This window comes from Typopeltis vanoorti, chromosome 19 (assembly GCF_054136105.1).
Source record: "Typopeltis vanoorti isolate ZY-2024b chromosome 19, IOZ_Tvanoo_1.0, whole genome shotgun sequence".
Classification (NCBI taxonomy): domain Eukaryota; kingdom Metazoa; phylum Arthropoda; class Arachnida; order Uropygi; family Thelyphonidae; genus Typopeltis; species Typopeltis vanoorti.
Genome location: NC_143567.1, coordinates 64,462,899 through 64,490,827, shown reverse-complemented (window position 1 = coordinate 64,490,827; position 27,929 = coordinate 64,462,899). Strand labels below are relative to the sequence as shown.

The 27,929-nt window shown below is 34.8% G+C and overlaps 1 protein-coding gene across 1 annotated transcript; it reads left to right on the top strand.

The window, feature by feature from the left end:
- LOC150096192 (uncharacterized) lies at window positions 1-26,085 on the top strand. Its single transcript, XM_090409000.1, has 4 exons — window positions 1-155; window positions 19,089-19,148; window positions 19,245-19,299; window positions 25,833-26,085. Exons 2-4 carry the CDS (start codon window positions 19,091-19,093, stop codon window positions 26,083-26,085), a joined length of 366 nt encoding a protein of 121 aa, XP_090265126.1. The 5' UTR covers window positions 1-155; window positions 19,089-19,090.
- Window positions 26,086-27,929: the final 1,844 nt, after the last annotated feature.

Here is a 27,929-nt window from a genome sequence, read left to right as displayed (position 1 = left end):
ATGCTGCTTGTTTCAGAGTGCGTGGCAGAGTGTTGAGCACTGTTCTTGTATTACGAGACGATCTCACACAGCTGCGCACTGTGAAACTTGTTATCGCTCTTAGTTGTATAGAAGGAGGGAGAAAGTGTTATAAGATAAGTGTCTATATTCTTACGGTAAGTGTGGTTTATTGTAATATACTATTAAGAAACAACATTTAAGATATAGAAACAGCAGTTTTTAATAGTAAGTTGTGTCTTTATTTCTTATGATTAGGATTTTTGGTGTTATGCGAAGGGGATCTTCGGATAAGGTTTGGGGTATATTCGACTTCCAAAAGCACAGTTGAAACGATTCTTCGCGTTTAATTTCTAAATTTCTGAAGAGATTATTTGCTCTATTTGTATAGACAATTATACAGTACTTAGCACTGCTTAATAAATTGTGATATATGAAGTTTTCTACTTTTTCTGGAGTCATCAATTTTGCTTGGAAACTTTTGTATGTGTGGTTCAAATTTTAAGTAATATTCCATACGTTTCTTCCAGTTGATATAGCTTCTCATGTAGAAAGTGAGCGTTTTACCTTCATTTTGAGTGTAATTTCGGAACAGTGCCAGCTATAGTTATTCATGTATGTGATTGTATCATCGGTAGTGTATGGTGTGTGATTTTTATCATTTGGATTTGCGTTATAGTGTTGTGTGCTGCAGTAAAATATAATCACTGAATTTCGGTAGAAGTACCAATATGGTATAATCGGTGTGTTGATATATTTGATTTCATTACGCAATTCGCGAATATCATTTATGTATACATTTAATAGTTGGTTTAAAAAATAGTCACTGATATATGACTATTTTTTTCACATATCATTTCTAGAAAATTTCACATGTCAACATACGCATGCCGTTCGTGTCTAAAGAAACCAAACTAGCTTTTCAATTTTCTTTCTTTCATTTCTCACTTCTTTGGGAATGTTATCATTAATCTTTATCCAAATGAATGCAACTGCTGTTTCTTAAAAATAACACCACGAGGTCCCTTTCCTCTCTTCATCACTTGGCCAAGTACCCGATTGTCTGATCAATGACCGTGGGATCTTTCGTGTGTAGAGGTGATATATAGTGAAGTCAGTTTCATGCAGAATTCTATAATTTACTTGAAACTCGTGGAGATTAAAATGTCAGCTGCTCATAAGACATGCTCTGTGCGGTATATAAACAGGATATGAATCTCAACCATCCTGTAAGTTCAAAAATGTTTAAAAGAAGAATTCCTTCTTTTTGTCGATTCCGAAGTTTTGAATAGCCTCACCTAATTGGTTACAGGCAAATTCATCGAAAAACAATTAATCTAAAGACAATTCATCGAATGCAATTCATCGAACAGCAATACATCGAAAAAGCAATTCGCCGAATAAACAATTCGCCGAATAAACAATTCGCCGAACGACAATTTAACGAATGGCAATTCGTCGAAAAGGCAATTCATCGAATGACCAATTCCTCGAATGACAATTCAGCGAACGCCATTTCGTCGAAAATGCAATTCATCGAAAAAACAATTCACCGAAATATTTTCGATGAATTCTTTCATAATTCATCGAAAATCATTTTTCTTGCAAACTATTGTTTAGAAAATGTTCAGTAACAATACGGAACGTTATTCATGATGCATACAATACATGGAAGTGGTCATTGAAACGTAAAAATTATTTTCTCGCATTTTAGAGCAGTTAATGTAAGTGTACATCCTACTTCATTGTACAGTTAGCGATTTATCTGTAGGGAAAAAGGAGTACCACATGCAATTAACTCCCGAATAACCTCGAAAACATGTAATTCCAGTTAATAAGGGGAGGAATACGCAAAGAAATTCGTTCTACCAAATTTTGTCACAATAAGTCTAGTCGATTGAAATTAAAAATTTCATTAAATTTCATCCAGCCAGAGCGAAATTGCTAATATCATGCTAATATCATTTAGGAACTTCTTTACAGAAATGTCATGATAAAAGTGATCCATTACGTACTAAAATTGAACCTTGCATTCAGCTTCGTGTTCTGAAACCTTCTGCGAATTCTCCTAAGTCTGGGAGTTGTTGTAATACATAATTTCGATATTTTCCTTTGTAGCCCCAAATATAGCTGAACAGAAAACTTGAACGGTTCGAAATTTTTTGGAAAAGTTTCAAATACGGAAATCAAATAACTTTTTTCATTAATAAATGTAATAAATAAATAAATTTACTGAACGTAAGTTAGTAGGCCTAATACTGTGATGACTAGGCTTTTCCTCCTGAAAATAGGCAAATCGGACAAGAAAGACAATAAGAATCCATATTGTTTTGTAATTATTCCTTAGTAAAGCACCATTGCTATACCAACAATCGTTATATTGAGGAGGATGAGGGAAAATAGTATTAATCATTAATATTACTACTACTACTACTAATAATAATAAATTGATTCTTTGGTGTAAATATTTTTCACAATATAATAATAAAATATACAGGAATTCAGAGTAAAAATATTGGAAAAATTGAAAAAAAATTCATTCCTGAAGAATTTTCAATCATGTTTCACTTATTTACTCCTGTTTCTGCTATTCCTCTACGACAGGAGTGCCACATGCACTTATTTCCCGAATAACCTCGAAAGCAAGTAATTGCATTTGATACAGGGAGGATTAGGCTAAGAATACTAATGAGTATATGTGTGGCTATATTTCTGGGATTTGAGGAGGTGATCGGTTTAAAAGGTTAAAATATTCTATAGGAAAGGAAAATAATAAAATAAGAATGATGAATAAAGAGTCTTAAAAAACAAACCTGTAAATCTTTTAGAAGCATACTCTTCTGGTGTTATATTTAGATGAGCAGCGGTTGGAAGTCTTATTCGACTTTTGAAGGATGCCAGTGGTCGGCAGATCACAGTTAGAAAACACAGTGCTAAAGAAAATTGGAATTGGGTTGAGTTGTTTTGAATTAAGGAAGAAGCAACTTGCCTTAAATCCATGCGCGTTTTTCCAATTCGGTTCACTTGTTTTTCGGCAAGAAAAAAACCAAGTTTCAGAGAGGAAAAACCTTCCACCCTCGTATGAGACAGGCTAACTCACATTCAGGTTAAACGCCCTGATATAAGGCTTGACATCCTTGATAAACGTAGGATGCTATAAATTCTAAATGCTGCTATTTAGAATTTATGATCAGAGATGTTGAAGCCTAGATTAATATCATGGCTTTTAAGACGTCATTAAAAGAATTTTTATTAAGGGGAATGGGCGGAAAAATATGCTACTGCACGTGGCGACAAAATTTCTAGGGCCGGCCTTGGGCACAGTCTGAATATGGTGTTTGAGGTAGATATTGAAATCCCAAGTCTTATATTGTCTGTTGGATTTCATAAGCAGGTGCATTGTCCTGCAAAAGCAACACGTCTCTGCTTAGTTTCTGGAACCGATTTTCCTTCAGTACCTCCATCAATTCCTTCAGAGCTGCTGTAACAGACTCACCTTTCTTGAGGTAAGGTAAGGATTACACCATCGATATCCTAAAAGACAATGGCAAGAACTTTCCCTGCTGACTGTTTGGTTCGAAACTTCTTTGGCCATGGAGAACCTTTGTGTCTCCACTCCATTGGCTGTTGTTTGTTCTCTGGGTCATAGTGACGAAGCCATGTTTCATCAACGGTAAGAATATGAACTAAACATTTTCACGAGGATTAAATCCCTTTATGAAATGTTCTTTTAACATCTCAACTATACCCGTCTCAGTGGATATCATTCGCTGCAACCAGTATGCCCCGCCAAAATATCTCTTTCCGAACGAAGTAGGATAAATAGTAGTTATAAAGAGTAGGATAATAAAAAGATATATACCTCTCAAAATAATTCAAAACAAACAAAAAAAAATGAACACACATCTTCTCCCCCACATGCCTAATAATTCATTTTTCGGTGAGCTGTATTTTCGATGAATTGTGATTTTTCAATGAATTGTTGTTTTTCGATCAATTGCGTTTCGATGAATTGTCTTTTCGATTCATTGATCATCGGTGAATTGCTTTTTCGGGGAATTGTCTTTCGATGAATTGCTTTTTCGATTAATTGTTGTTCGATGAATTGCCTTCGAAGAATTGTCGTTCGGTAAACTGTTATTCGATGAAATCTCTGGATACCCAACTAATTATCTATTTTGTATAACGGATCTGCTAATATATTCCAAACAATCTCAAACTATTTGATAATATTAACTTATGTTATTATTGTCATTTAAAATCATTTCCCTAGTTGTCTGCAGTATTTTTCAGAAATAGCCTCACCTAATTACCGAATATCCTTTGCCCCTGACAAAGCGAGGAGCACAGGATATTCGGAGAAGTAGTTGAGTTACGACTTCAACTACTTCTCCGAATATGCTGTGCCCCTCGCTTTGTGTTACAATACGGATATCCTCTTCTGTTAACCAGATGTTACTAATGCTAATAAAATTCTCTTTAATTTGCGTTTACTAGTTTTCCATATTTCATTAAATATTGATAATGGCCTTCGGTCAGAAAAACGGCGGGTTGGATCACAAACCAGGAAACGATTAATCATTGAAATATCTTTCAAAAGATGATGAGATTGCTTCTTAAAACAGTGAGATGTTCGTTTATGATGTAAAATAGGCTAAGCCTCTCAGTGAACACTCGAAATTAACAAACATTGAAGAGGATGCAGATAGGTTTAACAGCTCATCATAAGAGTAAGCATGTTTCTAAGAAACACATTAACATCATGTCAAGTCACTGACTCTAATAGAACGGAGAAATTTCATTTACTCTTGATTAGTAACAAGTATATGAAAATGAGTAATGAGAAGTAACCGGTATCAGCCTGAATAAATTTCTTAATATTTGACCCTTTCAAATAAGTAACCACAACCGAGTGTTAAATTAAATCCCATCTCCGTGGATGATCTCACCACTTCATCTATTTGGTTACAGTTCCAAAAACTATTGGGATATTGATGGGTATGCTGAACAAGCGTACCCATCAAGATCCCAATTCGTAACTCAACTACTTCACTCTAGGAAGCTGCAATCTGCATCTACTATTCTCCCATGCCTTTATCACACACACCATCCTATCCTGACAGGCCACAGGTGCACTCAGAATGGTTCAGTGATGGACGGTATTGGACTGATTATCTAATTTTTCAATAATTGGGTTATTTCTTTCATAGCTAGGGAAACGTGTTTTTCTTCGCGATCTCTCAGATAGAAAGGAAAATAAAATAACAGTTAACATTTATTAATTGAAACTCTTCTATTCCAATATTGGAATAGATGAGTTTTGTAAGGAGTTAATTGCAATAAATGTAAATACGATTTATAGAAAAGTAGAGATTTCTACAATCGACCTACAATACGTGAAGTAAAAATACATTTTTTCTTAGTACATATTTATTCCTGATTGTATTTTGTTAGGTAAATTCATTTACATGATTATGGTCCTAAACACCCAGAAAATTAGACTGTATTAAAAATTGAAAAAAAAAAAAAAACAAACAGTAACGGAGATACAGAGCGAGCGAGAGAGAGAGAGATCTGGAATTCTTTGGTGTGAACACCAAAGTATGGTATAAAGAAATGTTCTATTGTACAATATATATTACATATATTTTCAAATGTCTGTGGTCAGTGTGTGTATGAGAGAGTATGGGTGAATGGATGGATGCGTGTCTGTCTGTCTATTTCACGCTAAAATTAAACTGAATAAATTTGTGTAGTGAGTTCATTAAATAACGATACATAGCTGGGAATGGGGAGGGGAGTCTGAAGAAAATGAATGTGATCAACATAAGATATTTAGATTGTTGTTGTAGTGGTGATGCTATGTGTTTGTTAATTCGATTTCTAATTTTAATAATGTACGGATGACCTTATTTGGACTGAATGCGTTGTGTCAATTATAACTTTGCAGATGTTGTATATTGTGTGACAGATTCCTGAGCGATGTGGTTATGGTACGAGATGACGTCACACAGCTGCGCACTATAAAAGTTGCTACCCTGCTTAGTTATGCAGAAGGACGTGTTATGAGATAGGAGTTTGTATTATTACTTTTTGTTTTTATTGTAATATACTATTAAGAAACTACAATTACGAAATAGTACTATTAGATCTCAAGAGCATAGTGTGTTGTTATGCTGAGGATGTTGTTCTTTGTATTCTAAGAGGTTTTTCGGATAAGAACGGTGTATATTTGCCGTTCAAAGCACCGTTGCAAAGACTCGTTGGTGTATTATTTCTAAATTTCCTACATGAATATTTTCTGTATTGCATGCAACTTATACGCTGATAGCTTATTACTCTTTCACGAAGTCCGTGATTTCCGAAATTTTCTACCTTTATCGGCATAATCACTTTTCAGCAATCGTGTGAGATGCGTTAAGTAACGTTTATTGTGTTTATTTCAATCGATGTAGCTGCTTATGAAGAGACTGAGGTTTTAGCTTATGCTATGAGTGTGATTTCGGAACACGGATAGCTACAGTAGTGGTTGCAGTTGTAAGTTTCATTTTGTCGTGAGTGGTGTAGGGTGTGTGATTTTACGGATTTGCGTTTTAGTTGTGTTTTCAATAACTGAATTGGGATACAAACAGTAACGCGGTATCATCTGCACATTGCTATTTTTGATTATTTATTGTATATGGTCATCATTCTGTACTAAACAACAATCCTGAGCAATATCGCTTCTTCAAGATTTTCATTTCACTTATATCCCTGAAAATGACACGTGCCTAATTTTTTTCCTGATGTTTTGTCTTCTGCTATGTGAGCATATACTGGTCAACGTCCGATGCAATTCGCCTCCCAAATCACAAAATCACCTTTCAAGTTTTCTTTCTTTCATTTGAATATCTCATTTGCAACAGCCTTCCCTAATAATGTTTTCTTAATGAATGTAATTTTATGAAAAGCAACATTAGATTCTTTTCATCTCATTCCTCACTTGACCACGTATGGCAGTATGGCATTCTCCTCTTAATGACCGTATGCAGTTGATGTGTATATATATATATATATATATATATATATATACTATAATCAGTACCTTAGAGACGAGTTCTATGATACACATAAAAATTGTAGAGACCGAAACTTAAGCTGGTCATCAAACCACAACTGTGTTGTATATAAACAGGTTATCAAACTTCAACATCCTTTCCATTCGCAAAAGGTTGAAACAGGAAGATAGACATTTTTCTATCGATAACTGGTTATCAATACAAAATTGTGCATTTCGGCTAACAAACTGCTAATTTGTAGCAAACAATAACAAACTATTAGATGAAGGTTATTTATGTTTTCATTGTCATCCCCAATCACTGCTGTAGTTGGGTGCAATCATTTTTGGTACTTGTCACTTTTCTCACCGTCTTTGATATTCTTTCATTTTTCCTTGAATACACTGTGACCATCGTATTCTTACAGAAAGGATATCATCTTATGCTAACTAGGACACACTAACGCCAACATATTCTGATTAATTTGCATTTACTCCCGTCTTCATATTTTATTCTAGATTGGTGATGACTTTGGTTAAACAAAAATCTTGTGTTGTATTCAAATCCAGGAAGCGAAGAATATTTCCGAATATTTTCAAACGAGATAGCGTTTGCTGTTCAGATAGGAAGACATTCTTTTATTCTACAAACCGGGAAACTCTATTAGAGGAGTCCTCAAAATTTACAAACAGCATAAGATGGAGATTCAATTTATAAAAGTTTCATAAGTAGTAACGAAGATGAGTTACACTAAGAAAAGCCATCGAGTGTAAGAGAATACAAAAGTTGCGAAACAAATTACGAACAGAAAGGTCAAGTTGACTAATATCAATTAACCAGTTTCACTCAGCCTTACTAAATTTCTTAAAACATGACCCATTCAAATATCTGATCACGACTGACTCTTAAACTTAATTACCATCGAAGTCACGGATATCGCCGTTTCCCCAATTTGATAAAAATATTCGTGCTGTAAAGTTTGTCATAGTCATAAAAACTATCAGGACTGTAATAACCAAACTTAAACACGTAGGATTTCTCTTCTCGTATGCAGTTTCTCATTCTCCCCTCTTAACGGGTCCGGAATTCAATTACTTCAGTGTTGCAAATAGTAATCTTCATTTCATGACTCATTTGTACTCATTCTGATAAGCAATAGAGGAGACAGAATGAGTCTGAGATGGATGGTAACCTACGATTATCTTAATCTCCAATAATCGTGTTATTCTTTACTTGCTGCGGGAAATGTTTCCTCCTACTCTTGGCAGATACGAAGGTAATAATTTTAAATTATTTTATACATTTAATATTTGAACGTTTTTATTCCTAAAATTGCATTAGCCTTCATGAAATGGCGAAGAAGGTTGAAGTCTCTTAAAATATTTAGCAGTAAGAAATGAAATCAAATTCATGTATTACAGAGATGATTTTTCATGCCATCGATAATACTTTTGATCTTTTTGGGTTTTGAATGGCATACAAGGTAAAATACATTACCCGCATTTCATTCCTTTTAGTCTGTTATTTTATTACATGCTCGAAAAAACGAAAAAATATTTATTACCAATTAAAATCGAATTTTTCATATTTCGCTTATGTAACCATATTTGTATTTACCTTTCTCAGACAATTCGAGAGCGAAGATGAGCATACACGGCCATGTTCGTATTTTTCGATGAACATTTTTATCCATTTGAACGGACTGATGTCTGATGCTCAACTGACACAAAACCATTGTATGAGGTTAATCGTTTTCAGCAAATTTCCAAATTCTAAACTTAGATATTTAATTATTGTGAATTTTATTTGTTTCTCGATCGAAACAAATGATTCTTAGACATATTCAAATTCTTATAGAAAGTGTAGAAGGAGTAAACCTCCCTTCCAGGAAATCTGAGCCGGTTAAGGAGCACTCAGGTGAAGTCATGGTATGTCGTAGAGGTAGATGCAATTGAACACTACTTTGTTGAATCTATGCGAAACATGATCTCTACGATAATCCGGAAAAGGTAGGTCCAACAGCGGTGTATTAAAGTTTCTCATTCCGTGCAAGTTATGTCTATTTACTGTACGTGTATGGAAAAGTGCCCAAGCAGGGCTTAAAGATTTTTCTGTAAGATTCAGTCAGAATTTACAGAAAAATTGATTATGATTTAAACAGGGAATTATTAATGCAAATCAATAATTACCTTGTTACTTATATCTAGTCTACTTTCTAAAAGATAAAAAATTAAGAAAAGGCTGATTTCTTCGACACCTAACTGTTCTGCACTGGCAGTACTTGCGATTTATTCACCTAAGAAATCAGGTGAGTACTTCCATTTTAAACAGCAATGTACAACACCGTAATTTTTAACAAGAATTATTTTATATTAACGAATTTCTGTTAATTAAATTATTTAAAATTTTTCAAACATACGAAATATGTATAACCGAAATTCAAATAAATAAACGCTTTCTCATTGCATGGACAAACGATTTCAAAGTTGATTCTTTAATATGTAAAAACCAACCTTTCTCCAAATAACAATAATGGCATTTTGTTACTGACCGCCTAAACATTCACAAAGTGCTGTGCTGCAAGCGAAATGTATTGCTGCTATCGTCTTGTTTTTCGTTTCAGCTTGTTGCCTCTCCAATACTCGAAAGAAGGCAGTCTCTTCGTAGTAATAAAACAAATATTTTTGAATTGTTAATATATTTTGGCGTTGCCTAGCAATTTTTATAAAATAAGGCTGATGGGAAATGCAAATAATTTTCTACAAGAGTTTGAAGAGATATTTATTTCTCTTTCTACTATCAAGTAATTATTTTTTCTGAAGTATTTAACGAAAACAGCGAATAGATAAAGAAATTTAATAAATCAAATCAATAAAGTTGTCTAAATTACGCTAATGACGAAGTAATGAATATCGTAAATTAATGAAGTGCATTTTGTTGAATAACGATAAATATCTGGGATTTTGAGGGGGAAGCAGTTGAAACGATTCTTCGCTGTGCAATTTCTAGATTTCTGAAGAGATTATTTGCTCTATTTTCATAGACAATTATACAGTACTTAGCATTGTTTAATAAATTGTAATATATGAAGTTTCCACTTTTTCTGGCGTCATCAATTTTGCTTGGAAACTTTTGTAGGTATGGTTCAAATTGTAAGTAATATTGCGTACGTTTCTTCCACTTGATATAGCTGCTCATGTAGAAAGTGAGGTTTTTACCTCCATTTTGAGAGTAATTTCTGAACAGTGGCAGCTATAGTTATTCATGTATGTGACTGTATCATCGGTAGTGTATGGTGTGTGATTTTTATCATTTGGATTTGCGTTATAGTGTTGTGTGCTGCAGTAAAATACATAATCACTGAATTTCGGTAGAAGTAACAATATGGTATAATCAGTGTGTTGATATATTTGATTTCATTACGCAATTCTCGAATATCATTTATGTATACATTTAATAGTTGGTTTAAAAAATAGTCACTGATATATGAATATTTTTCCACATATCATTTCTGGAGAATTTCATATGACAACAAACGCATGCCGTTCGTGTCTAAAGAAACCAAACCAGCTTTTCAATTTTCTTTCTTTCATTCCATATATCTCACTTCTTTGGAAATGTTATCCCTAATCTTTATCCATATGAATGCAACTGCTGTTTCTTAAAAATAACACCACGAGGTCCCTTTCCTCTCTTCATCACTTGGCCAAGTACCCGATTGTCTGATCAATGATCGTGGGATCTTTCGTGTGTGGAGGTGATATATAGTGAAGTCAGTATCATGTGGAATTCTATAATTTACTTGAAACTCGTGGAGATTAAAATGTCAGCTGCTCATGAGACAAGCTCTGTGCGGTATATAAACAGTATATGAACCTCAACCATCCTGTAAGTTCAAAACTGTTTAAAAGAAGAATTCCTTCTTTTTGTCGATTCGGAAGTTTTGAATAGCCTCACCTAATTGGTTACAGGCATCGAAAAACAATTAATCTAAAGACAATTCATCGAATGTCATTCATCGAACAGCAATTCATCGAATGTAATTCATCGAACAGCAATTCATCGAAAAAGCAATTCGCAGAATAAACAATTTGCCGAACGACAATTTAACGAATGGCAATTCGTCGAAAAGCAATTCATCGAATGACCAATTCTTCGAGTGACAATTCGTCGAACGACATTTTGTCGAAAATGCAATTCATCGAAAAAACAATTCACCGAAAAATTTTCGATGAATTCTTTCATAATTCATCGAAAAGTCATTTTTCTTGCAAACTATTGTTTAGAAAATGTTCAGTAACAATACGGATCATTACTCATGATGCATACAACACATGGAAGTGGTCATTGAAACGTAATAATTATTTTCTTGCATTTTAGAGCTTTTAATGTAGTGTACATCCTACTTCATTGTACAGTTAGCGATTTATCGGTAGGGAAAAAGGAGTACCACATGCACTTATCTCCCGAATAAACTCGAAAACATGTAATTGTAGTTAATAAGGGGAGGAATAGGCAAAGAAATTCGTTCTAGCAAATCTTGTCACAATAAGTCTAGTCGATTGAAATTAAAAATTTCATTAAATTTCATCCAGCCAGAGCGAAATTGCTAATATCATTTAGGAACTTCTTTACCGAATTGTCATGATAAAAGTGATCCATTACGAACTAAAACTGAATCGTGCATTCAGATTCTTGTTCTGAAAACCTCTGCGAATTCTGCTAAGTCTGCGAGTTGTTGTAATACATAATTTCGATACTTTTCTTTGTATCCCCAAATATAGCTGAACTGAAAACTGGAACGGTTCGACATTTTTTGTAAGAGTTTCAAATATGGAATCCAAATAAACTTTTTCCCTTAATGAATGTAATAAATAAATAAATTTACTGAACGTTAGTTAGTAGGCCTAATACTGAGATGACTGGACTTTTCCTCCTGGAAATAGGCAAATCGGACAAGAAAGACAATAAGAATCCATATTGTTTTGTAATTATTCCTTAGTAAAGTGGCATTCCAATACCAACAATCATTATATTGAGGAGGATAAGGGAAAATAGTATTAATCATTAATATTACTACTACTACTACTACTACTAATAATAATAAATTGATTCTTTGATGTAAATATTTTTCACAATATAATAATAAAATATACAGGAATTCAGAGTAAAAATATTGGAAAAATTGAAAAAACATTCATTCCTGAAGAATTTTCAATCATGTTTCACTTATTTACTCCTGTTTCTGCTATTCCTCAACGACAGGAGTGCCACATGCACTTATTTCCCGAATAACCTCGAAAGCAAGTAATTGCATTTGATACAGGGAGGATTAGGCTAAGAATACTAATGAGTATATGTATGGCTATATTTATGGGTTTTGAGGAGGTAATCTGTTTAAAAGGTTAAAATATTCTATAGGAAAGGAAAATAATAAAATAGGAATGATGAATAAAGAGTCTTAAAAAACAAACCTGTAAACCTTTTAGAAGCATACTCATCTGGTGTTATATTTAGATGAGCAGCGGTGGGAAGTCTTATTCGACTTTTGAAGGATGTCAGTGGTCGCCAGATCACAGTTAGAAAACACAGTGCTAAAGGAAATTGGAATTGGGTCGAGTTGTTTTGAATTAAGGAAGAAGCAACTGGCCTTAAATCCATGCGTGTTTTTTCAATTCGGTTCATTGTTTTTCGGCAAGAAAAAAACCAAGTTTCAGAGAGGAAAAACCTTCCACCCTCTTATGAGACAGGCTAACTCACCTTCAGGTTAAACTCCCTGATATAAGGCTTGACATCCTTGATAAACGTAGGATGCTATAAATTCTAAATGCTGCTATTTAGAATTTATGATCAGAGATGTTGAAGCCTAGATTAATATCATGGCTTTTAAGACGTCATTAAAAGAGTTTTTTTAAGGGGGAGGGGCGGAAAAATATGCTAGTGCACGTGGCGACAAAATTTCTAGGGCCGGCCTTGGGCACAGTCTGAATATGGTATTTGAGTTAGTTATTGAAATCCCAAGTCTTATATTGTCTGTTGGATTTCATAAGCAGGTGCATTGTCCTGCAAAAGCAACACGCCTCTGCTTAGTTTCTTTCTTTCAGAGCTGCTGTAACAGTTTCACATTTCTTGAGGTAAGGTAAGGATTACACCATCGATATCCTAAAAGACAATGGCAAGAACTTTCCCTGCTGACTGTTTGGTTCGAAACTTCTTTGGCCATGGAGAACCTTTGTGTCTCCACTCCATTGGCTGTTGTTTGTTGTCTGGGTCATAGTGACGAAGCCATGTTTCATCAACGGATACCAATCTAATTATCTATTTTGTATAAAGGATTTGCTAATATATTCCAACAATCTCAAACTATTTGATAATATTAACTCATGTTATCATTGTCATTATATCCTCTTCTGTTAACCAGATCTCACTAATGCTAATAAAGTTCTATTTAATTTGCGTTTATTTGTTCTCCATATTTTATTCAATATTGATGATGGCCTTTGGTCAGAAAACGCTGGTTGGATCCCCAACCAGGAAACGATTAATCTTTCAGATATTTTTCTAAAGAAGATGAGATTGCTTTTAACACGTTCATTGCCAATCACGCGATATCGGGCAATGAGAGTTCTGACCAAACGTCCGATCACGCGTTATTGCGTTGACGTCGCTAAATAAATAAAAAAATAAAAAAAATTTGGCCACCACACGAAATTCCAATTTTCAGCTTGGCAATGAAAGTGTTAAAAACAGTGAGATATTCGTTTATGATGTAAAATAGGCTAAGCCTCTCATCGAACACGCGAAATTAACAAACATTGAAGAGGATGCAGATAATAATCAACTCATCATAAGTAGTAAGCAGGTTTCTAAGAAGCAAATTAACATCATGACAAGCCACTGACTCTAATAGAACGGAGAAATTTCATTTACTATTGATTAGTAACAAGTATATGAATATGACTAATGAGAAATAACCGGAATCAGCCTGACTAAATTTTTTAATATTTAACTCTTTCAAATAAGTAACCACAACCAACTGTTTAATTAAATCTCATCTCCGTGGATGATGTCACCACTTCATCTATTTCAGAAAAATGTACCGGTGGTACATTTTTGTGAAATAGATGAATGTACCTACTATTCCTGTGGGAAAATTGGTTACAGTTCCAATAACTATTGGGATCTTGATGGGTACGCTGAACACCTTGACTCAATCTGTCTTTTCTATTCCAACATTTCTTCATTCTGTCATTTTAACAGGTTCGTAACTCAACTACTTCAGTGTAGGAAGCTGCAATCTGCATCTACCATTCTCCAATGCTTCTATCACACACACACACACACACACACGATCCTATCCTGACAGGCCACAGGTGCACTCAGAATGGTTCAGAGATGGACAGTATTCGACTGATTATCTAATTTGTCAATAATCGAGTTATTTCTTTTATAGCTAGGGAAACGTTTTCTTCCGCGATCTCTCAGATAGAAAGGAAAAAAAATAATAGCTAACATTTATTAATTGAAACCCTTTTATTCCAAATATTGCATCGCTTTGGTCGTATGCTGAAGAAGAATCCAGTCGGTTAAAGTATTTAGGAAAATATTTTAACTCACGTTTTCAGTGGGTTGGACAGCGTAGTTTCATGATAAGAAATATATTCATGTTTTCAACCTCATTTATTCCTGTTTTAAAGAATCCAGTCATCTTCTCAAGTAAATACTTGTAAAAGCGGCCGGTGTCCGCGTTTACACGTAACATCTGTTTACGCGTTTAAGTAACATCTAAACGTATAAACACTTATTTACGCGTTTAAGTAAAATAGGATGATATTCCGCGTATTTTAATTGGTTAATCACACCGTATTGCTTACGTACATATGAATTAAAAACCTTTACGCAGAGGTAGGTGAATGTCACTTACGAGCGCAAATGCAAAATATTTGTTCACGTATGTCACCATGTATTCCTTCCATCCATCTGTTAATTTTCTTCGTTTTAATTTTTACTACCATCATCGGAAGGAACACGTGTTTTACATAACTACCGTTACCTCCTCCTTTCTGGTTAAGTGCCTATATCACTCGAGATTACCTCTGTTAACACATTCCTGAATGAATGCTAACAAGGTAAGTTCTTCTTGACCTCATTTTTAAGAAGTTACTGCCATTCATGCGATCCGCTTACTCCCTTAATCTCACTCACGGGTTGCAAATCTGCTCGCCTCCTGGTGCACCTTGGACAACGCTAAATGACCTAGGGCGATTATGGCAGCAAGCCTATCCACGGATCTCCTAACTACTAACTGCACGCAGCAGTTAGAAGTGAACGGTCCTTACAAGACCCATTTGATAAAACAACAAACCATCTCGGATCCCAAGTCGGAATTTGTCATCTTAACATCGAAAGAATTAATAAATCAAAATGTGAATATCTTTCAAAAATCCTTCTTTACCAAAATACAGACACCGTGCTCTTCCAGGAAACAAATGTCGCCACAGATGAAAACTTGTAAGAGGGAGAATATATGGTTACTAGCTCGTGGGACCAAACTGCTATCATGCACATAACGTAGCGAAATATGTCCGCAACAACATCGAGCAAATCGAACTTGTTACTGCGGCGAGTGATGACGATGGTGATATTAACCAGCTCGTGACGAAGCTGGGCGAACTGACACTTCTTAATGTCTACAAGCCACCAAACGTTCGAAGGGTTCAACAAGTCCTTTCCCTTTTGAATCATCCAACAATATATGTGGGAGATTTCAAAAGCCATCATGAGTTATGGAAGTACGACCACAATGATGAAAGCGTTATAGCTCTCGCCGATTGGGCTGAGTCTCTCAATCTCCTCTTGATCTTTGACGCCAGAGAGCGTGGTACCTTCAATACAGCAGTGTGGAGAAGAGAGTATAATCTTGACCTCTGTTTCATCACTTCTAGTTACATAAATGAACCTCTACCTATTCAGAGATGAGTTCTTAGTGACTTCCCTCAAAGCCAACACCGGTCAGTCCTCCTTGATGTAGGTATAAAAATACTCCTTGTCCGATTAACTCCTCGCCTGAGAAGGAATTTCCGAAGTGCCGATGGGGAAAAATATGCCACTGATCTTGACAAGTGGTGTGTGTGTGTGTGTGTGTGTGTGTGTGTGTGTGTGTGTGTGTGTGTGTGTGTGTGTGTGTGTGTGTGTGTGTGTGTGTGTGTGTGTGTGAGAGAGAGAGAGAGAGAGAGAGAGAGAGAGAGAGAGAGAGAGAGAGAGAGCTTCATATACCCTGTACCCAATAACTACAACCGATTTGTAGGAGATAGCTAAAAACATATCCCTATGGGTTAAAGGAACATATTCCTGCTGGATGGAAAGAATTGAGGGAACAACTTTATTTGAAATTTTTGGAAAGTGGTGATTTGAAAAAAGCAAATGATCTCCTTCATGAATTAGATGCATTAAGACAGCAATGCGGGACTAAAAATAATTAAGAGAGTGGACTTTAAGCATTCCAGTAGAAAGGTTCAGAGTGTGTTACGGAGCTAGGAGGCACCACTATGGTGAGTACAAAAAAGACAGTGCTACACCACACGAAGTTGCTAATTACATTATTAAAATCTAGAGATGGTAAAAATGACAGAAATCATATAATCGAAGTTCAAAGAAAAGCCAAATACTTAAAGGGGAAACTAAATCAGAATATGCGAGACCTTTCAGCAACGAGGAAATCAACAATGCATTAAACGACACAAATACGGAAAAGACTGCGGATTTCGACGGAGTTCACCAGGAATTTCTTATTCATGCTGGCAAAGACATCAAAACATGGCTCCCCCGTTTTTTTTTTTGCGGAAATAATGAACACCGGCGTGTTACTGAAAGAATTTAAGAAAGCTAAGATAATTGCTCCTTCTAAACCTTGAAAACCAGTTAACGACTCACAAAACTCTCGACAAATTGCACTATTAAGCTGCCCATTTACGAGCTATTACTGGAAAGATTACTGCATAACTCCATAAGCAATACCATCCTCGAACACGTCCCGATTGAACAGGCAGGCTTTAGGCCTAACCTAATTGTTATGACCAGGTTCTGGCGCTGACGTCATACATAGAAGATGGCTTTCAACGAAATCTAAAAACATCCCCATTTTTCTTGATCTAATTGCTGCATATGACTTTATCTGGAGAGCGGGCATAATGTATAAAATAACGAAACTTCTATCGTATCCTCACAAACGACCTTGCCTCCATGCATATTTAATTTAAGAAATGGAGAATACAACAAAGCCAAAGTAAAACCGAAACGCCAATTTTTCATCTCAATAAGAACTTGGCACTCGACGTGTTGAACATCTCATTTGGAAATTCAGTGCTACGCCATAATAAATACCTTAAGTATCTAGGAATTACACTCGACCGTACCCTATCATATAATAAACACGCTGAAAACATAACTGGAAAAATAAGAACTGGAAATAACATCATTCAGAAATTATATGGCACTTCCTGTGGTGCTGCAGCAAACATAGTACGAATATCTGCACTCGGTCTGGTTTTTTTTTCGGTGGAGGAGTACTGTTCTGTAGTCTGGCTCAATAGCTGCCATACTAAACTAATTGACCGACAGCTTAACACAACAATGCGACATTTTGTCTACAACCATAAAAACAACTCCTTTTTATTAGCGTCCAATGGTGAGTGACATAATACCTCCAAATCTAAGAAGATGTGATGCTCTACAGTATTACGAGAATATGACCAAATCCTCAGAAATACTGAACTGCCTATACATAATGATATATCTGAAATACAGCCTGACAGATTAAGGTCAAGAAAAAACATTCTTCGGAAGCTAAACATGTGAGAACGACCAACTACAATACCAAAGAACAATGGAAACGAACATAGAGCATAAATACTAATGCAAAACTTGAAATTTGGGTTTGATAAGAGCTGTCTCTATATCCCGGTTAGGGAGTTGTGCCGAAAGACATGGATAACACTGAACAGGATTCGTACCGGCCACAGAAGATGTGCAAGCTTTCTGTACAAGTGGAGGGGTGGGGGAATTCCCTAACCGGAGTGTGACTGTGGACACCCGAACCAATCAATCTATCATATTTCAACTGAGTGCAATCATCGCTGTATACTAGTCATCACTTCTTGGAAGCGACACCACCTGAAATAGACTGGTTCGCTTTTATAATTGTATGTAGATTGCTATATACGATAGAAAAAATGAAAAATAAATCTTATTCAGAACACTCAGAGTGATTTATCGTCTTTGTCCACGTGTTCTATTTCTACACGACATTAGAGATTCATAAGATATCTTTGGTTTGAAGGTCCTCTACACGTCTAATCACCAATTGCATCATTTATTTCACATATATTTATTCATTTAAAAACTTACCATACCAGCTTTTCTAATTCTGCTACATATTGCCATAATTGATTTTATCTCTTCACTAAAACTGTCGCTAAATATCTGAAACTTCCTATTCTTTCTCCATTCAGCATCCAGTTGATATTTTCAATACTCGTGCTCATTTTCATTCTTTTGTAATTTTATTGCTGATTTTCTAAGCACATTTATTAAAACGTTATTGAATATGGTCAGGCCATTCAGCATATTTCTACTGGATTTATTTAGAAGTATAATATCATCTACATTATGTAAAGAGTTAACACTGTTCTTATTCGATGTTTTTCTAAAATATTACTAGTTACATTCCATTTTCAAGTTTCATAGTTGATATCGAGTTGGGGTATTTTACAGGATTTTCTTTATGACTTAGAATAACTTGAGGACTTTTACTGTCTCTCTCTCTCTCTCGATCTTTCTTGAGAATAAAATGACAAAAGTGTGCAACAAATGTGTAAACTTTGGTCGTAAGAAAATGAAGTCTTTAAAAGTTTCGTCTTAATTATATAAACGTTTTATCACATAACAGCAGTTCATTACATAACAGTTTTCCACATAACGGTTTATTATCTACATTTATCTAATGAATATGTATCCATATAATTCAAAAGTATCCAGTTTTGTGTATTTTCTTAGCCATGAAGCTTCTCATTTTGGTCTGCCTTGTTGGTATCGCTGCCGCCGCTCATCTCCGTCGTAAGTAAAATATGCATTATTCTGCTTTATTATGAAAACAAACATGGATTTTAACCATATTTTCTGCTGTGTAATATTTCACATGGTTTCTTGTAGAAAAACGTTCTGCTGGAGATGGAAAAGAACTCAAGCGTCCCAAACGGACGATCGTGTAAGTATAATTTTTAATTGAGAGGAGATTTCGCTGGGTGATTACAGTTCTTTATACGTTGTGGCAAATTCTTTTGATAATTGCATAGCCGTGTTGTGCACTGTTCAACGATGATGATTCGAACTGAATATGACAGAACCGTGAAATTTCTTTCAATGGTATGAAATATTCAAATTGCTTTGTAGTCCAATCGAAAACTATTGAAATTCAGAATCCCCCCATAATAGCATGTTGGATTGGTGACCATTAGATCAGTCAGCATATCTGCTCCATGTGCTTCTACTGAATTTTCTCTTCCTTCAGATCCACATTTTGAGCACGCCATGAATATTTCATTGCGTTACTTGCGAAGACGAAGAACACCCGAAGAGTAGGAAAAACCTGTTCATTAATTAAAATCTCTATGTTCCGCTAACAAATTTTGGTGATCACATTCCTTCAGTGACCCTGTCAGTCTGCAGGAACCATATCCCCCTCTCTGTCTGTATGTTTATCTGTCTCTCTCTGGACAATATTTTATCAAATTCACACTGCCTTTCCTTATCCAGCTGCACTCATCTATCAGGAAGAGATACTGAGGCATTTATATCATCAATAATTGTAGACGAATCATTCATTGCGTAGCAGAATGTGAGATAACTCATACCTAACCACTGTCTAAACGCTCTACATCTCTTCCTCAATAGTATCCCTATATTACTAATAATATTGATAATGTTTGTGCCATGTAGAGTGTTATTCCTATCTGCGCATTATGACTACAATCTAATGTTGATGCTCTTTCCCAATAAGGTAATATTATACAGTCTCTGTCACTCATCTGTCGAGAATTTTAATTTGGAAGTTCATTTCCTTCGCTGGATTGTTGCTTTCAGTCTTCAGATATTCTGTCGATTGTGCTGTCGAAGCATTCGTATTCGTATTGAAAATATATTTCATACCAGAGTCGAAGATATATATATATATATATATATATACAATATCGTAATTGCCGGTCTTAGAAATTTCTATTTTCCTTCGTTCTTCATAACAAATCTGCATCAAACTATTAACACCTCGAAAACTGATATTGAACAGGTCAAATACAGAATTTGGCCTATATCCGCATATATCCGCATTTTAGACCCGCATTCTTTCTATTGCGAAAGCTATTGCCATAATCTACGTCCAACGTGTTCACCTATTTTAAACTCATGTCTGGGATGGCTCGTTTATCAAAAGTTGAACTAATGTGTTTGGGCAGAATTTAGACAACCTGTGCCCAGCTTTGGGAAGAACCAAAGTTTTGCTGCCAGCAGGCGATTTTTTTGGATTTGGTATCTTCAAACTTCGATTTTGATTCTTTTTTTTTTTTTTTTTGCGAATCTTACAGGAAGTGGTATAAGCTGAGACATTTTGGCATACACCGTTTGCTTTGCAATATGCTTAATTTTTATACTGAATTGCTTTGGGATACCAATCGTAGAAACTAGCATAGATATTAATATCTCCTTTTGGGCCAAGTGAGAGATAGCAGTTAACATTTCAACAAGAACCATTCCTATTATTTATTCGAAACAATTGTTTCGATTTCGAGAGTTGAGCAATCATGAGATTATGAGAATGAGCATTAGAATTCACAGCTCTGTCGCATTTGGTAGCATTATAGAACAAAAGGATAAGGACGAGATTGCAAATGTGTGGTTGCACGACATTCTGTAGGAAATAAAACTTGGAAAGCCTGTACTCTTAACTACCAAGAAGGTGCTGCTGCTGCTGATATCCATGGCAACAAAGCAAACCAAAGAGATTTTCAGTCAGTGACATGAGATATAAGAAATTCTAGGTGTCCTATTTTCAACATGGAAAGATCAATGTTATGAGGGTACACATGTCTCGTCCTTCTTGGAGAAGAAATTACGCAAGTTAGAGTTCAGATAATAAAGGTGGACAGTATTTTTGAGTGATTTGTGCCCTTTTTTTGTGAAATATCGTATACTTCAGATGAAGTAGTGACGGCGGTATTTATCGCTCGTACTGTGTTAAGGCTACAAAATGTCAGGAATCGTTTTTTTCTTCTATGGGTTTTTGTTGTTTTATATATATTTTGGTTGCATTTTTGATATTGTTTATGACTTCGTTTTGTTAGTTTTATAATCTGCAAACTTCGTTGAGGCGAAACGTTTGCTTTCACATTCTTTCGTATTCAGTTTTTGTCTTTCTTGATGGGATTTTGTTTATTTGTTCTGAGTGTTTTGTTTTTTTAATGCGAGTGGCTGTTTTAATGAATTTCCTCTTGTACTGTTGAACATACTATATTTGCTGTTGTGATAAAATACGGAATTAACTTCAACGGAGCCTTTCTGAAAAACTCGTGCACAAAGAAAGAAATCAAAATACCCATAAAGGCACACTAAAAGAAGTTCAAGGCCACTACAGACTTTTAAGCTTTTCATTCTTCACATAAACATGAAGAAATTCTGTCCTCTAAAACAGTGCTTCCCAAACTTCTGGATGTCAGGTTCCCCTTTGCAAAAATTAAAATATTTCACGGCCCCCCCTCGAAAAAAAAATCTTAGTAGAGAGATATATTATTATAATATTTATTGTATTTATATTCAATACAAAACATACACAGCGAATATTGCAAAAATCAAATGCATATATTACATTTTTTGCCTCTTACCGTTTGATTCTGAAGACGATGCAGGCTGTTCTGGTAAAATATGAAATACTGTCCTGTTTTTTTTTTTAGTGTCTGTTTCTGCTTTTTTCTGTTCGCGGGATTTTTTTTTTGTTTATCAGCCACTTATCCATCTCAGGGTTAAAATTTTAACGTAGAATAGATCAAATAATATCACCACTTACCGATACTGGCACACCACAGACTGATAACATGAAATTACTGTATATTACCTGAATAAGAGGGAAATCTCGGACCAGGAACATTTTTCTCTTTTTTGACTTTTCTCCCTTTACGGTAATTAAGCCTAATGCGAAACAGACAGCAAATGTAGGTTAATAAAACGTGCATATGATTCGTTCGGTATTAACAAAAGATCGCGCAACTGAAAGATAAAAGCATAGCTGATAATTGAGTTGAAATGCTAACTCTCTTCAACCGAATGCCATATGTGAAACTGCCATAACATTTATTATATATATATATATATATATATTACATAGTTTTAACACGTTTACGAATTTTATCACGTTCGGTTGAATTTCATTGCTGCCTTTGGAAATCGAACTCACACACATCTAATCAATAACAATAGTTTTTAGTTAGATACTGTGTTTGCCCATGCAACATATGGTTTTGTTTCAGTCTATATAGCATAGTTTCTATATGAGGGGACATGTGATTCATTAATTAGTGTATTTTTATCCCAGTTGTCTCTAATTGCATATTTGTTGAGAAATATATTACACAGATTCCTCATAACTTATTCACTGGAATAATAAAAGTACTTGTTTTTATTGCTTCTGCAGTATAGTGGCTGTTAGGGAGGGCGTGTTACCACTGCAAACGAGTTACTATCTCCCCACATGAACTTGTTTAATCGTTTTTTCATGTGTGAAGTATATGCGAAACTTTTATTGGTAACAGAAAACTAGCTCGGATGACAGTGATAATATAAAACGAGTTTTGATATGTATATAAAGTCAATATCAAGAGTCCCTGATTAATGAAAGGGACAGGAAGATTTGGAGCTTCCCTGGAGCGTATTCGAAGTAAATACATTTAACCACTGCTTTGAAATGAAACATATGAATAAGCAATATTTACTAATATTCATTAAGCGCCGAAATACGCAGGCAGCAAAGTTTGTGAACCAACACCAATGTGTGAATTTTTCCATTAAAATATAACAAATAACAAAAAGGAAATAATAAATAATAAAAGTTAAATACGTTTCTTTTAAAATAAAAAAATCTATTTGGTCTTAAAACATTTCAAGTTTCTTTTCATTATTTCGCGGCCTCCCTCAACAAAACCTACGGCCCCCAGTTTGGGAAGCGCTGCTCTAAATTCGCCAAGAACTTGCCATTTCAGAAAGAGCATATTTTCAGCATGAGTATATTGGATGACTGTCTTGAAAGAACCAGATAAGGGAATCGCTTCCTTCTCTGAGTGAACCGAATGTTTTCATACATGTCTTAATGGTGTCTATAGAGTAAGGATTTATATTACTTTTCATGATGTAATTTTTTCAGCCCTGGGGACTCCTTTGAGCATAATTTTCTTCTTTGTTCTTGTCAGCAATATGTCTTCATATTTCTGTCTGGAGAGCTCTCAACAACGCGGCATATACAAAGAAATTATAGTTTTAATTGTACTTAGTTTGCCCTTTCTGATAAGAGACAGCAGAGTTTTGTCTCTAAACTGGCATTTAGTTGTGTTCTGTGAGCGTCACAAAACAAACCAACAAAAACCTGAACTCATACTTTCGTATGAGATCTTCTAACTCACTTTTCTATTGAAAAATATCACTATTCATATTTTTTAAATTATTACAGTTTTTCCAAGATATAATAATAATTTAACGTTAAATAATTAAAATAAATGTATAAAATACTAATATTATTAAAACTAATTAAACAATTAAAATAAATTTATTAAAATATTAAAATTAATTCAATAATTAAAATAAACATATTTATTAAATATGAATAATTGTGAGATAATAACAATAATAAAAATAATTCAGAGATAATAATTCAGATATAAAATCGAATAAAATGATATAATTCATTAATTTTATAAATTATTATTATTATTATTATTATTATTATTACGTGACACCTCCAGGCAGTCCAAAACTCATCGAGGAAGGGTACATACTCTGCAACTCTGTCTGCACCCAATTCTACAACTATTCCTCTACATCAACACCTTGTACCGCTCAAGTATTATTATTTTTATTATGATATTTTGTTTATTTATTTAATATTTATCATAAAATAAATATTAAAATTATTCTCGAAATAACAAAAACTCGTGATTTTTCTATTTGGTTGTGATCTAAACACATTTCTAATTTACTTGCGTATTCTGTTATGTATTTTAATATTTTTATATTTTCCTTTGTTTTTTTTTTAATATTACGTTAATTATGATTTGAAAATTTCAGAAAATTATGAATATTAAATACATGATTCCAATCATTATGCGGATTTGCTGTTTATAATTACTTAAAACGTTTTTTATTTCATTGCTTTATTAGAAAGGTGAAAAGCTGTCTGTTTGAAAGTACGGAATGGAAAGTAGTTTTTTTTTGTTTGCTTGTTTCACTGCGCGATTATTGTTTTGTTAATAATCGAGGATACACTATAAAAACCTTAAAGTCGCCTATCATCAAAAAAAGTAAAAACTCACAACAAATAAAGGACCACCCCCTTCCTTCAGAAAAATAGAAAAACAAAGAATCACAAGAATAACTTTGAGAAAGTTTCTCCCTTCAAAAACAGCAAAGGTGAAAAAAAAAGAAATAATGAAATACCAATGGAAGGAAATACAAAACCTGATTGATATTTCATTCATCTTCTACACAAGGGAAATAATACTCAGAAAGAGGGAAAACGTAGCTGGTCTCATCTTCGCACTATAGAGCATGTACATCTTTGGAAATATATGTCGCCAACCAACAAAGATAGATATGAATCAAAGATTTGGATTCATCCACAAGAAACAAAATACAAAAAAAAAGAATCAAAAATCAACTAACGCCTTTTTGTTCCATATAGGGAGTAGGCGAGGCCGTTTCATAGCCCTATCTAACTTTTCGGGACTGAGTGGGCAGTTCAATCTCCACTGGTAGCCAATCAGAGATAGCTGGCGCAAGGATATTACTAATTAACCGGCACGCAGTGAAGAAAGCGGCTAGTAAGTGCCACCATCTGGTGGTCCCTAACCTTAACACATATTTGTAATGTCTGAAAATAGTGTGGGTTCGACGGTCGATTTTCTTGAGTTTACGGGACGAAAAACCTGACTTTCCGGGAGAAAAAACCCGCTAGTCCGTGCCAGAGATCGGCTAACTCTGGAACTGGTCGAGACAAGACTTAGAAAAAGTTCCTCTAGTCGGTGACTAGATTCGAACGCCTTTCGTCGTGCGGTCAAGCGGTGCAGAGTGCAAAAGCCTCTTCTACTGAGCTACACAGGTTCTCACAGAAACAAACTACAGACTATCCCTATTCTAAGATTCATTACTTAGCGACTTTCGTGAGCCTAAAGGATGACCACTTCCTTTATTAACCGACACTTTATTCTTTCAGAACTCCTATCATTTCCTGTTATATAATTTTTGAAAGAACATTTAATGCTGAAGGAAAACAGTGATGTTTATTTTACTAAAACTGTTCATTCACCATGCTGAATTAATTTTTTAAAAATTTTGATTGTTATATTCTTATATATTCCTGAAAGAACAATAATTGGTGAAGCTGTTTTTCTTTAATGTATGTTTTGTATTGTGGAAATAGTTTCATAATAGATTTGCAGTTCTCGTAACTGGACGTTGTCTTACTTGATATGTATTTAATCCTGGTAGCATTATAGCGTACCTTCTGTGGCAGCTAAAGAAGCTTGTGGTATATGTGTACCAGAAAATATTCGGTTACAAAACAACTTCTACCACTGTCCCTCCTGGTTGTGACATTGGTTGTGACACCGGCAGAATAGTAAACATCGACACCGACAGAAAAGTAAACATCGACACCGACAGAAAAGTAATCATCGACACCGACAGAAAAGTAAACATCGAAGAACTAGCTGTCGTAGTGAAGAAGGTAGGTTACATTTGAGAAATTTCAGCTGAAACTGTTATGGTAGCATTCTGAAGTACAAAATTATATAATTAATTCACTCTCTCTCTCTCTCTCTCTCTCTCTAAGTAAAATTCAGAGGTATATACATATAAAATTCAGAGGTAGGCTCCAAAAGCCTTCACAAGAGTGACATATTTATATGTATTGAATTGGTTAAATATATAATTACTGGAATATATATATATATATATATATATATATATATATATATATATATATATATATATATATAATCAATGAAAATTCAAACGTTAATCTTTATCCGCCCGAGGGTCGAATCTACTATATGTTGATTAATAAAACTTCCGTCTATGAGAACTGCATAAAAAAGTTAAGAATTCATAAATAACTGGGTATCTGATATTGAGTGACGCACGCTTGTTGCCTTTCTTACGTTTACGTTTGCTCAATCTAGAATATCGTATTAAACCATAGCGCGATGAAAAGTAAACAGAATGCTCGTCCTGGAACTTTACTTTTCTGTTCATATGATTGGGTATGCTTGCAAAACAAAATCAAGGCGGGTAGAAGCTGATAAGTGGCAATACTTCGCGAACAGCACAAGCTGTAATTAATGGAAAGGAATAACGCTTGCGATTCTTTATCGAAATATTCAGTACCATATGCAGGCTAAAAATAAAATTGGTAAATTCCAGTTGATAGACACATTTCACATCTCATCATATATACTAGTTTTCTCTGAAAATTATTATTATTATTATTATTATTATTATTATTATTATACAGGCAACTCCTTGCAGTCCGAAGACTCATCGCTGGAAAACAAATTCATCCACTCAATGCCTCTCCTTCAACCCAACTTCCAGGAATGACCCCTGCTCTGGTGCTTCTAGCCAACCGCTGAAACATTACCCTTACATCTACCTACAAAACTCTTTACGCAACTTGAATGTTTTTATCACATCCCCTCGTTTTCTTGAATCTACACATCTTCAATCTATCCACATACGGAACATTCCACAGATCACTCACCATCTTGGTCACTCGCTCCTGAATCCTCTCCCCAGCTTCCTCATTCACGGGAAGTCCAGGAGACCATTAGTAAACAGTAATCCAGATGTAAACGTACTAAGGCCATCTGAAGTGGAACAACAGCTTCATTATCTGTACGGGTTAATGTGGTCTTCAATAGCTAAGTAATCTTATGGACTAACATAGCAACCTTAGCAATATGTCTTCTAAATTTCCGCTCTCTGTCTACTACCAACCCCTAATCTCTTTCTTCCTCTAATTCCTGTAGTACATTGCCATCAATGTGCTATATGATTTTAATGTATTTATCTCAAAATGCATAGCTTTATATTTCTGTACATTAAACTGAGAACCATTTTCTCTTGCCGATACTGACAGCCTATTTAAAATATCCCACAAGCTCACCATTCGCTTTGATTAATTATTACTCTACCGAAGTTCGTGTTTTCAGCAAACAACCAAATATTTCCTTTAAGTTTATTTTATATATCATTTATGACCAAATTAAACATCAATGGTCCCAGCACTGAACCTTGCCACACCCCACTAGTCACCAGTATTCGTCTCGATGCTGCGCTCCAGATACCACTTTTTGTTATCTCTCCAGCAACCACCACCCTCTTATCTACTTAATCAGTGTCATATCCATCCCCATTTGTTTTAATTTGCGTAACAGAATTCCGTGTGGTATTTTGACTGACGTCGTTGCAAAATAAAGCAGAATTATCGCGTAGCCATTTGCTATATTACACTGAGCTTCTATTCTATTATAATAAGTTAATAAATTACTAATGCATGGCCGACCGTTCACCATGCCATGTTCATCC